At 40.7% G+C, this 13,670-nt stretch overlaps 2 protein-coding genes across 8 annotated transcripts in view; one reads left to right on the plus strand and one right to left on the minus strand.

Moving 5' to 3' along the window:
* LOC129184667 (probable E3 ubiquitin-protein ligase TRIML1) overlaps positions 1–13,670 on the minus strand; it is an 80,532-nt gene that overhangs the window by 17,385 nt on the left and 49,477 nt on the right. For 5 of the 6 annotated variants that reach the window (XM_054780803.1, XM_054780804.1, XM_054780802.1 and 2 more), the window contains one exon: positions 9,528–9,649. The exons of the other annotated variant lie outside the window; for it this stretch is intronic. The gene's annotated coding sequence lies outside the window, so the exon portion shown is untranslated. The remainder of the gene's footprint in view (positions 1–9,527; positions 9,650–13,670) is intronic. 6 annotated transcript variants of the gene reach the window in all.
* sntb1 (syntrophin, basic 1) overlaps positions 1–13,670 on the plus strand; it is a 61,925-nt gene that overhangs the window by 7,752 nt on the left and 40,503 nt on the right. For both annotated transcript variants that reach the window (XM_054780808.1, XM_054780807.1), the window contains exon 2: positions 9,483–9,729. In XM_054780808.1, the coding sequence (XP_054636783.1) occupies positions 9,483–9,729 (247 nt within the window). The remainder of the gene's footprint in view (positions 1–9,482; positions 9,730–13,670) is intronic.

Genomic DNA, 13,670 nt, shown 5'->3' on the forward strand with positions numbered 1-13,670 from the left:
CCTTTAACATTGCTTCGTTTATTTTCTTCCATCAAAAAAAATGCATCCATCCATCCATCGTCTATGCCGCTTATCCTCACGAGCTATATGGGTATGCTTGCCAGCCAGCTCCCAGAATAAAATTACTGGCACAGGCGGCAGTAGCACTAAATCTATTGTGGTGGGTCATTTTACTGTTAAAATCCAAGACACCCCCGTCCCACATTAGCACCAATTTCCTGTCGTATTGTTTTACAGACTGCATTCACTGTATAATTAGACCGATATAATCTGATATTTTGAGGGATTTGGGGGATTTTTTTTGCTGATATCAGCCCAATATCAATATTGGATCAGGACATTCCTACCCAGGAATGTATGTTGGTCGATGATGTAGCTAAATCGGACGTTCCATGAAGCCATTTGTCTTGAAGGCAAACGCAGCCTGGCCACTCATCAAAAAGAACCTTCTGCTATTATAATGTGTACTGTTGAAGTAAAGAAGCAATTTCATAGTATGTTTGTACTATGCTACATTAAGTATTACTTATGTTACTTAGTTGTGTGATCTGGGACATTCATTCAATATTACATCTTTTAAGTTGTATTTACACCTTCATTCACACAACTATTTTATGCTATATTTGCTGGTTGTAGTTTTTTTTTTTTTAAATCATAAATAAATGGGTTTTTTTTTATTCTTTATTCTTTCTGCACTGTGGGTCATGTCAGAGAGAATTGTTTTTGCAATTCTCTGCATGACTGGTACATAACTATAGAATTAACAATAAAGCTTCTTGAGTCTTCTTGTTGAAAGCCACCATAAAGCAACAGAAAACCAAATTGCTTTATCCTTTTGGCACTCTGATTACCAATCGCAAAAGCTGACCAAATATTTCAAATAGGACATAAAACAAGCCAGGATAAGCAATAACATTTGCCGTGGTTGCACATTCCTCAATATAGTAGGAGAGTTTGTATGCATTCACAAGTCCGGAGGGTAGTTTGTTTTGCCGTTGAATAAAGATTGTGGTGCACCAGGTGACATCTTTGTTTGGGACACGAATTACATAAACCTTTCCTGTCTGTTTTTCGTAATCCAAATCTAATATGCGACTGGATAAATGGGCAAGACACGCAGTAAAATGGACCTTTTGCTAGTTGTGAAGCTATGTTGTTTAATATAGACATGTGGTGAAGAGACACAGCCATCATGCGCCGTGTGTTGTCAGCACACAGGTGCTGGCAGCAGTGATACAATTCGCTTTTAATAACACTTTGTTACTTGATGGCCATTGTGGCCGCTGGTGCAAATAATTGTTGGGACATTTGCTTAATTTAACAGCCAAATGCCAACATATGCTAATGTAACCTCTTGTCTAAATGGCTGCAGTAAACCAAACTGGTACAACTTTAAATGTGAGTTGAGCTGAGCACAACTCCTCAAGTAGAAGTGCCATCTGATGGCTTTCATTTTTATCCTGAAAATCTTTTTTTTTTTTTTTTTGTCATTTTCTTCGTTGAACTACTAGTAATCAGTAGAGTTTTCCCACATTGTCAATGCAAGCTTATCTAAGGATCAAGGAGGATTAAAATTGCAACCACTTAGAGATGACTTCTTCTTAGCTTAGTTAGTCTTTTTTGTCTGAACAGAGGTATCTTGTTAAGAGACAAAACCAGTGTGTGCGTGTGTGTGTGCGCGTGTGTGTGTGTGTGTGTGTGCGTGCGTGTGTGTGTGTGTTGTTTAAATTACTTCAGAGGTTCTGTGACAGCTGTTCCAGTTGGCCTCCATGGAGAGATCCACTTGGAAGCGCTTAGTTTAAGTGTAATCCCCTGGAGAGAACAGGAACTGGGAGAGTGCCAATCTCTTCCAGACTAAATTAAAAGAAGCATACCTTGGCACATGCATCACCTCTTTACTAACTTTCCCATACATTTTACGCTTGATCAGTTCCTAACAGTCCAAGTTGGTAGTTCCTTTTGTCACCCAATCCGATCTAAGTTTTCCTTGTGTTGTCTAAGTGATTAAACTGAGTGTTTCAGTTCATTATCAGTCAGTAACTAAGTCCTCATGTGCCTCCTGAGACAGAGATTGAGACTACGAAATGCTCTAGCTTCTTTAAATTCCTGCTTGAATTCAGGGCTACCTTTTTCACATTATTCATTCAATCTCTTTCCAGTCAAGAGGAACATTGCAAGGACCCAATTTTGTTCACTTCTTGTTGGAAGCTTAAGTGAAGTTTCATCACATTTAACATGCCTCAAATTTGGACAAATCCTCCGTTAGAAAAAGCTGCCTTTAGGGTCTTATGAAGGCCCTTTGTGCTGCTGTAGTATCCAGGTACCTGCTCAGTACCTACAAGGGATGCTTTTATTCTGTAGTCACAGAGCCTTTTTTCCCTTTCCTGCCTCTTTGCTCTAGTCTGTTCTCTTTTCAACTCCTGCCTTACTCTTCATGGGCCTAATGAGAGGAAGTTATGTCTTCTTTATGTGGTACATTTGCTCACCAATTAAGATTTCTATTCGGAGAGTATGGAAGAACCCTCTCAGCCATGAGTAAGTTAAAGACCATTAGGCAAAAACAACTTAATGAGACGACCACACAAATGGCGATACTGTCAACACACTCTTCAGCTTCTGAGGAAATAAACTGTCGTATTTATAAAACACGTAATTGGATGGGGTTGAGTAGAGTTTAATAAGTGAAGTGGTTTTTGACGAGCGGATGGGGTTTTTAATGGGGGCCCGAGCAGCTGGTCGTCGTTGATACGCTGTCATTCATCAGGAGAACTGTAACAGTGAGCTCCAAATGAGATGCAGGGCAGTTACAATGAAACCAATTTCCCAGCGTCTGTTTGGGCAAGTTGAGCACCAGTTAGAAGGGGGAGAAAAATAAAATCAGAGAGATTTGCATCTTCTGGTTTGACTTATTTAACAGACCAAACCATCTGCTTCCAAAGTAAGCTCATGGGAAAAGAGTCAATTGGAACCTCATTTCTAAAAACACCTTTGTATCTTGTAAAATTTGGAGTCCAGCCAGAATTTTCAGGAAAAAAATGCCTTGAATGGAAAGACAGAATCAATCAATCAAATCAATACTGCATGCGTTGTGATTTTTTTCAGTCATTTGGGTACACTTTCCCATTGTCACTTTCAGGCCCATTCTCAACAAGGGGTGTTTAAAAAATATCCACGGCATTCCCATACAAAACAAAGACTTCGACAGAAATCAAGTCCTTTTGTCCAGCGTTGCCAAGTGTTTCATTGGCATCGTCGGGTGTGATTACTGCTTGTCATGTGGATGATTGGGCTGAAGTGCTTTTCTATTTCCAATTTTTTGTTCAACTTTTTGTTTCCTTGAGGAGACTCTCAACTGCTATTGAGCGGTCGTGTGAACAAAGGACTTTGATTTGGATTGTCTGTGACTTCTGGTGTTGAGCATTTGAAAGAATCTAGACTGCAATGTTAGCTTTTCAAACTAGGTAGCTATTTTTGTTTGTTTAGGTTTTTTTTGTTTAAAAAATAGTAATGATAATAGTGATGATAGTAGTAGTAGTATTAATAATATTAAGAATAACAAATATCTGCTTTGATTGTATGGAAGAATAAGTAAACAGTGAATTAGTGTGTGTTGAATGCAAGAAGTGAATAGAAAGGGGGGTAGGATTAAATAAGCTTTGCTTCTTGCTACTCCTTTTCGGACATGTGGAATAAACTGTATGCATGTTGGAAATAAATTCAGTCATCATCATTAACCGACTGGCTAGCTGCAAAATGCTTTTATTGCTATGCGTTAGTAGTTGATTTGATTTTACACTTGTGTGACAATTAATGTTAAAAAATTGATGTTTAAGGTGCATCAGCGACACGTTCAATACTTCGTATCAGTAGATTGATTAATTGGTTTAATCGTATTAATATTGCAGTGGGTAACTTCTGTGTATTACAATATTTTGGCACGAATATAAGATGACCCCCTTTTTTACACATTTTTGGAAAAATGGAGAGAAGTCGTTTCGTGCCACCTCTTGGTTTGCATGTATAAATCTGTAGATCACATATACTGAATAAGATGACCCCTATTTTCTCCAAGGTAAAAGTGGTAACGAATCTGACCACAGATTTGGGTCAATGTGGTAATTAATATCAGTGGGTTTTTTTGTGTTGAAATGCGAACAAGTCAGAGGTTGACCAGCAGAAGACATTGTGTTCAACTTTTTGGGGTTCCACTATGTTTTCTTCATTGGCTCGGAACATTCTTTATAGGGCCTGGTGCAGTTAGTGTTGCAACAGAAATAGGGCTTATGGGAATATACGGTGGTGTGAAAAAGTGTTTGCCCCCATCCTGATTTTTTTTTTTTTTTTTTTTGCATGTTTGTCACACATAAATGTTTCAGATCCAAGTAATGAAAATATTAGTCACTGACAACAAAACTGAACACAAAATGCACTTGAGTTACATGTTGGTTAGAGTCCCTCCATATAGAGAGTTGCGACATGACGAGTCGAAAAAATACAGACACGTGACTCGAGGAGCCATCTTGGGGCCAAATTTGCGTTTGTGTTCGCCTTTTCTTTACAGTATTCTTGTTAATTCCCCAAAATGCCGGGTTGTTGTGCATTTGGATGCACAAATAGACATGACAAGGGTTTCAAGCTTTACAGATTCCCTTCAGATGTCAACAGACGGACAATTTGGGAAAATAAAATCAACCGTTTGGGCTGGAAGCCGAACTCGTCTTCAAAACTGTGCGGGGTAGGCTCTATATATGTTAAAATGTTTAATGTTCACAATGTTTTAAAAACTTGACAGAGCCAACTGGGGCTATGTTACCAAGTTTAAGGCATCTCTTGATGAGCTTGGCGCGTTTTGGAGAGAGTGTGTTTACCTAAATGTTGTGTTCTACTTAATTGTTTTGATATAAGAAAGTAGCCTAAACCTAACCTAATATACTATAAAAAAAAAAAAAAAAAAAGGCAGTCATGGATGCTTAGAGTTAAGAATGATCCTTGTGTAAATCACCTCTGGTTGCATATAAAGTAATCCATGATCTCGAGCAAACCTATAAAACTGCATTCATTTTGAAATCTGTTGGCATTGAATGTATCGAGAAATTCTGCTTTTTATTTCATTTACAGTTAAAATCAAATGTGGAAGTTAATGCAACTGTTCCATATTCAACAGAATTCATATATTTTAATGTAGACTGAATTTGCTAATTTAATAAGCAGTTGGCAAAGCATTCATGCATGATGTCCATAACAGTTCAACAATGTTTTCATGCATGCAGTCAAGTCCGTCAAATTATACCATATTACACATTGGAAAATATAGCTCTATAAATACTTATAAAACAGACAATTTGCATGCATCCCTTTGTGCAGAGACATTGCAATTTACATGCATTGTCGTACTGTGCACGCAAGCCACGTGCTTGAATTGGCCCCAACATGGCGGCGTAATCTCAGTTGTCGTAACTCTCTATATGAAGGGACTCTAATGTTGGTTAGCCCCCCAGGCACAAAGTAATTGAGATCTATCAGTCTGGAAAAGGTTACAAACCCATTCCTAAACTTTTGGGACTCCAGCAAACCACTGTGAGAGCAATTATCCACAAATAACAAAAACATGGAACAGTAGTCAACCTGAACCAGCAGTGGCCGGCCAACCACAATGATCCCAAAAGCGCAGCAACGACTCATCCAAGAGTTCACAAAAGACCCCACAACAACATTCAAAGAACTGCAGGCCTCACTTGCCTCAGTTAAGGTCAGTGTTCACGACGCCACCATAAGAAAGACACTGGGCAAAAATGGCATGGCAGAGTGCTAAGACCAAAACCACTGCTGAACAAAGAGAACATTAAGGCTCATCTCAATTTTGCTAGAAAACATCTTGATGAGCCCCGAGACCTTTGGGAACATACTCTGTGGCCTGACAAGATAAAAGATGAACCTTTTGAAAGGTGTGTGTCCCATTACCGCTGGCGTAAAAGTAACGCCGCATTTCAGAAAAAGAACATCATTACAACAGTAAAATATGGTGGTGGTAGTGTGATGGTCTGGGGCTGTTTTGCTGCATCAGGACCTGGGACACTTGCTGTGATAAATGGAACCATGAATTCTGCTGTCTACCAAAAAATCCTGAAGAATATCCGGCCATCTGTTCGTGACCTCAAGCTGAAATGAACAGGACAATGATCCAAAACACAAGCAAGTCCACCTCTGAATGGCTGAAGAAAAACAAAATTAAGGCCTTGGAGTGGCCTCGTCAAAGTCCTGACCTGAATCGTATTGAGATGCTCTGGCATGACCTTAAAAAGGCGGTTCATGCTAAAAAAAACCCCCAAAACCCTACAATATGGCTGAATTACAAAAATTCTGCAAAGATTAGTGGGCCAGAATTCCTCCACAGCGCTGTAAGAGACTCGTTGCAAGTTATCCCAAATGCTTGATTGCAGTTGTTGCTGCAAAAGGGTGGCCCAACCAGTTATTAGGTTTAGGGGGCAATCACTTTTTCACACAGGGCCATGTAGGTTTGAATTTTTTTCTCCCATAGTAATAAAAAGTTTGATTTACAAACTGCATTTTGTGTTCAGTTGTGTTGTCATTGACTAAAAATACGAAAAAATAAGAAATCAGGAAGGGGACAAACAGTTTTTCACACCACAGTATATACACACACATACATCCGCACACAGTTACAATTTCCCCCCTACTGGAAACCCATATAGCTCTATTTGTGGCCAGTGCTGCTATGAGTTTACATCAACTCTGTAAATTAAAACAAAATGCTCAGTTTGTTTCATGTATTGTGCTTTCCTAAATTTAAGCCGCACATGTCGCTCGTTGCCATAAATGGAATACACAAGCGAGACATGGCTGTCATGTTGTGTCTGCAGCAAATTACTGCAGGTCTCAATCATGTATCATCTTTGCCTGTGCTTGAACAAATCCGTCAGCCGTTATTTAACACTATAATCAGAAATTGCAGATGAGAGTCAGGGTGTTATATTCCCTTTTTGCAATTGGATCACAGTGTTTTTAGAGGGCCTTCGGGGACAGTCACACAATGACACAGTTCCGTCCGTGTCGGCTCTCATCCGCTGGTTGGTGGTTAGGCTTGTTACAGTTTCTCTGTGCCTCTCCTGACAATGGTGTGCATGCTGGATTCCAAATGCCACCAGCCATCTGCCAATTATACACAGCGTGTACACTGGAATATGTCTGTTCAACATAACAAGCCTACCGAGGTGTGAGAAAATGCTGTGGGCTGAGCCACTATTTGATCTGGATTTCTGTTTCACTCTTTCACTTCAACATGTAACCTATATCTTACTGTTGTTGCAGGACGCTCCAAAAATGGCCACATTCTAATGAAATGCAATACGAGCTGTCTCAGAAAAATCGTTTTTTACTAAGATAATAACTTTGACTGACACTCTGAGGTGCATAAATGTAACAATAGGTATTTTACTATTAGTGTAGTTGTAGTTTTCAGCAGAGTACAGTATATGTATCATGTTCTTTCTGATCATTTCTGTACCATTGCAAACTTTGGCAATAAACACATTGTTACAGTAAAAATGATGTGACAGTGTCAAACAACCTGAAACCTACAAAATGTATGATTGTACAAAGCCAGCCTCTGTTCCAATTGGACGCTTTGCATGTCAAACATTACAGCAACAATTGGTTGTGACTTTACATGTTGATTATTATTTGCACATACCAATCTGTAGCAGAACTGGTGCTGCAAAACACCACTTGGACAAAGTGGGCTGAAAATATTGATTTAGAGCTGGTTATTTATTGCATAAATGATTGTTAATCAAATGGAGATCAACAGGAGAAGCCTAAATCTGACACACACACACATAAAATATATATATATCTCTCTATCTATTCGGATTATCATCACTTGTTGGTCACCTTGTCATTGGAAGACCTGTGCAAGTGTGTCAACATTAGGCCTGTCACAATAATCGATAAATAGATTAATTGAACGATACAAAAAAAACAAAATCGATAAATTGACATGTGCATGCGTGTTTATTATCCTCGTCTCTCTAAACCACACAGACTGGATGACAAGACGGTTCAACCTGCATCTGTCTGTGCGCATTGGTTCTATAGTAGAATGAACGGCGAGAGTGAACCCTCCTTTCAAAGAGTCTCTTTGTGGAGGCAGGGCCACTGGTTAGTGGATACAGATTGCTAGCAGCGAGTTAGCCTCGTGAGCCAGCATACGCTAACATGAACGAAGGCACAGAAGCGATGGTTTCTGAGGCGAATGCCACAGCCCCAGTGTGGGAATATTTCGGTTTTAAACAGAATGAACAAGGTGAGTGCATGAACAACGACGAACCGATATGTCGCATTTGTTCGAAAGTAGTGACGAGGAAGAAGGGGAACATGACCAACTTGTATGCACACCTGAAACACAACCATCCTTTTCAGTTTTCCCAAGTGGGAAAAAAATACAGCTGGAGGTGCAGCAGAGCCTTTGTCCCGGCAGCCAACGCATGCTGAGGCGTTTGGTCGGCAAAGTCAATATCAACAAAATAGTGCAAAATGGTGCGCGCTCACAGACAGTGTCGCTCGCTACATTACAAAAGAAATGCAACCTTTCAATACAGTTGAAAAGACAACATTTGGGGAAATGTTTGACAGACAGTACGAATTGCCTGGGGGAATGTACTGTACATGTCGCAAACAGCAATTTCTGAACTGTATAACCGAGTGAAAGAAGGACATCAAAACATTGCATTTTTCCCTCCCACCACAGATATGTGGTCCAGCTCAAATATGACCCTCAACATTAGTTTAACAATACACTACATAACTGTGTGTGTGTGTGTGTGTGTGTTTTCTTAACACAGACAGGGTGTATTTTTTTTTTTTTTATTGTTTTTGGTTATGGCTGTGATTTTTAGTTAAGTGCAGTTTTGGCTAAAAGACACATAACAGTCCATTTTATTTTCATTGAGTTATTTTGTCTTTTTTTGTTTGTTTAATTAATTATCTTGTGTGTTTAATTTATTTAAAAGCTCTTGACATTCCAATTACAATGTTAAATACTCTTGAGAAATTAAAGTTTATTGCTTTTGATTTAATGTACTCATTGATATGCCATATAATTAACGAAAAAATGGTCTAAAAAATGTTGTCAATAATATCGATTATGGACAATAATTTCTAGGACAACTATCATCCAGCAAAATTTGTTATCGTGACAGGCCGAGTCAACGTTTTAGAACCGGTAACGATCTAATGGGCTGAATGAACTTTTCATCTCCATGAATACAGTATGATGATGGTTGTTTTATTTGGTGTATTTTTTCAGTTATACCTCCTTCAACCACATTTAATGTGTAAAAAGTTTGTTATTGCAATATATTTCCTTGCAAAGCAATAGTATGATATATGTATGGGCTACATACATATGATTTTAAACAATATGCAACATTTACATTAAAAATTTTTCTCTCCTCCCTATCTAGTCAAGTACATGAGAGAGGCTACGCCATACGTCAAAAAGGGTTCACCTGTGTCAGAGATTGGATGGGAAACACCCCCACCAGAGTCTCCACGTTTCAGCAGCACTCCCATCACCGCGTCCCCCTCCTCACCCTCAGCTCGGAGCTCTCCTCATCAGCCCTCCTTGTCCCTGCAGGGCGACAGGAGATGCATACCACTCAAGATGTGTTACGTAACCCGAGCCATGACCACACCAGATCCAGACAACAGGTACCTCACCTGTAAAAACGATTCCTTCCTGTGCTCACTTTGACGTTCACTCACACAATCATTAACTGCTTGTGTAGTTTTGTAGGGTGACATGCAGACTATGTACTATTTTATGTCTTTACTCCAACTACTTTGCCAGCAGAGAACAGGTGAACATTATGTATCAGATGCGAGGTTGAGCATTACGGTTAGTATGTGGTGTGAGTGCAAGAGATTCACATTATGACAGGTATGTCTGCACCATAGTGATCGCCTTAAGGAAAAATCTGGCAATACTACATTTTCCCCGTTGCAAGTAATTATTAACATCCAGTAGTTTAATAGTTGCTCACACTATTGCCAGACTGAGTGGAAACATCTGTTATGAAGACTAGAAAAAGGTGCTGTGCAGAAGTCATGAAAGGGAGGTTTTCCTTTTCCCCCACATTTTCCAAGATATTTAATGTAATCACAACAATGCGGTTGTGAGGAATGGAAAATCTTGTTTTGCATAACGCTTCTGCTGTCCTCAGACCACCTTTTTTCCCTTTAACTTTGTAGGTCTTTATCTGGAAGACATCTGAAGAACAGTCTGGATAATTCTCAGCTATGTTCGGAGGTGTCCTCAGGTTAATTGGGTGTTAATATGGCAATGATTGAACAGCAGGGCGTCAGAAAGTGGTGTGCTGTTTTTTGGTGCTGTAGTCATGTCATTTATCTCTGATAGTCTCCGTTTACTTCCCAGTTCAGTTTTTAGATTTTTACACCGTCCTGATTATGTATTTCCCGTAAGGCAAGACATATTACGCTAGCGGCTTAATCTTCTTCCTTCACCTATTTTATACATTCAAGTCCTGAACTGAACTGGTGCATGCAGAAAGGTGAACATTTGGCAAAATACACATCCCCCTTTTCTGGCTTGTGCAATAACTTTTCTGAGCAATTCATCACTTGGTGGCGCTGTTATTTATCCCAATGGATGAGGTGGGAAGGCGTGGACAAGAGAAAGCTCACCTGGAGACAGCTCTGGGAAATGGAAGCAAGAAACATCAGCTTCATCATAAGAGCTACATATGATGTCCTCCCATCCCCAAAAATCCTTCACCAGTGGTATGGAGAGGACCCAACCTGTGCCCTCTGCCCAAATTCAGCGACTCTCAAACACATCTTGACCAGTTGTAGGACCAGCCTCACACAAGGCCCCTACACCTGGACGCACAATCCGGTCCTCAAGAGTCTGGCAGCAGCCCTTGAGAGCAAGAGGGACACCATCAACTCCTTGCCCTTGAGAGCTGCCAATTCCATCTCTGTGCCAACATTCGTTCGAGAGGGACAGAAACAGCCTAACCACGCAGCTACCAAACCAGAAACTGGACAGCTAGCCATGGCCCGGGATTGGAAGATGCTAGTTGATATTGGTAAGCAACTAGTCTTTCCCCCAGAGATTGCAACCACCACCCTCAGGCCAGACTTGGTGTCAGGGGCGCATCTAGCTTTTTTGAAAAGGGGGGATGTGGCCGAGACCATAGGCCGAGGCGCTGACAATGGAGCTGGGGGTCTGGGGGCCCTCCCCCAGAAAATTTTTTAAAATTAGACCTCATTTCCTGCAATCTGGTGATATTTGAGACCAATTTTATGTACTTAATTTCAAGAATTTGTTGTTATTTTTATCCTTGGAATACTGTATATTGTTTAAGCCAAAACATTGTATTTATAAAATTACCGGTACTAGGAGAAACCCATTTTAGCTCAATTTCCTGAAATATTTTCCAATTTGAAGCAGCTATAAATTCTGAGGATTTGATTTAATTTTATGTCACTGGGGATTGCTTTTCTGGTTAATTTTCATTGAGAATAGACAACAGTTTTCCTTTTCGTCATGATGCCAGAACCTTTATTTTGCACCTCCACCTGAATAGCCATGTACAGCACACGTTCAATATCCAATGTAAATTATCAGCCTGACAGTGGGTTCACGAATAGCATGCGTCTCGGTTGCATTCTGGCATATGAGTCCACCACGCGCCCATAATTCAGATGCATGTCAGATGCATGTCCCTATGGACATACATCAGAATCAGGCAAAAAAAATCATGGGTGCCTCAAAATGGGGGGTGTACACCCCCCTCTAAATCCATGCCTGGGTGTTATGGTACCCTTCACTAAAGGTGGTCTACATCATAGAGATCACAGTCTCATGGGAGGATTCCACCGAAGAGGCCTACGAACGAAAGAAAGTGCGCTACACAGATCTGGCAGCAGATGCACAACAATGAGGATGGAAGGCCAAAGTCTATCCAGCTGAAGTAGGATGCAGAGGTTTTGTGGCTTCTTCTACCATCAGGCTTATGAAAGACCTTGATATTCATGGACAGGCTCTGCGACAGACAATAAGATCAGTCTCTAAAGCGGCCGAAAGAAGTAGCCAGTGGCTATGGCTCAAGCGTAAGGACACTTGCTGGGCTCAAAGCAGAGGGGGGACGCACACCTGGGACGCCAGGTGTCATGGGCCTATCATCGGATAGGAACGAGGGTACCCACCTGATGACCCAAGTTTTAAACCCACCCCCTTCCTTCCTGCCCTTACTCAGGGGTGTGCCGTGGGAGGACTGGGGAGAACTGGGGCAGACTGAGCGATGACCGGTCGGGACTGGTCGGGACCTTAGTGCTGACCTCATCTCCTTCCACTTTCCAGGCACTACTTTACTCATCATTGGGCATGGGACACAGGCTCAGGATTGATGACGCTGTAGTTGGCCTCTTGATGAGGGTGTCTAGTGCTGAAAGGCCGAAACACCCACTGATTCAAAGGTACACTACTGATGATGTGTACCAAACTTTACATCCTTCCCATGGCTGAGATAAAGTTCCTATGTCACTCTCAACATCCACGCCTCATGTGATTACCATCTATTGGCACAAAGGACTTTTTCCACCAAGTCGTGTATTTATGAACCCCAAAGTTACAAAATTTAACAGGCCTCACCGCTTGGGTTAACTTGAAATGTCTGACACAGGTTCAGCTCAGTTCCTTATTGTACTTTCTACTATCATTGCTAAACTTGGCACACAGTCGTAGGAGACTGAGCGAGACAGGTCTATAAAATTTAAGCAAGATCAGCTGAAAACCACGGCAACCATCAACCAAAATGCCATCAACCAACGGAAATGACACATTCACCTCTATATTCTAGTGCATCAATATTGCTTAAATAATTGGCAACAAGTTTCGCTATAGTTAATGTTTATTCTTTACTTTATTTATTGAGTGACGCATGTGCTATGTTTGACAATCATTTATGGCATCACAGGCACTTTGAAGGAGCAACACACTACTTTATCCTTTATATCTGGTCTCTCAATTGTTCTGTCAGTTGTCCTCACAAGGTTTCTTGCTGAGTTAGGTCACATTACTTTTACTTTTACAGTGTCTAAAGACCAGTTCTTTCATTGAGAGCTATATAAATGTTGAAGTCTGTATATTTCTGACTGATAGTATGGCAATATGGACACAGGACACAATGAGTGGACAGGATACAATAGTGGAGAAATGCACCACACAATGTTATAGAAGATCCCAAGGTCAGATGAGCAAGAGAGCAAGAAATGACAGCGGTATTGGTTCACAGCTCTCAACTTCTCATAATTTCCGGTGTAGAAGTCGTTTTTTCCCACGCTTTGAACCCTGCGGCTTGTATTGTGATGTGGCTCATTTATGGCTAAAACTACATTTCCCATGATGCTTAGAGTCCAGCTTCAGGAAGTAGCGACATGGACAAGTGAAGGGGAAGCTGATATCATGTTTTGAAGTTTTATGCAGCCATCATGTTTTGATCTGGCACATCTTAAAGTAAGTTTGATCAAGTGTAGAATGACTGCTGTTTGGACTGCTTGGACCGCCAACCCAACCACTATCACCTATGTGTTTCGAAAGCCTGGACTACTGCTTGAGGATAGCTCAA

The sequence above is a fragment of the Dunckerocampus dactyliophorus genome, chromosome 7 (assembly GCF_027744805.1).
Source record: "Dunckerocampus dactyliophorus isolate RoL2022-P2 chromosome 7, RoL_Ddac_1.1, whole genome shotgun sequence".
Lineage (NCBI taxonomy): Eukaryota > Metazoa > Chordata > Actinopteri > Syngnathiformes > Syngnathidae > Dunckerocampus > Dunckerocampus dactyliophorus.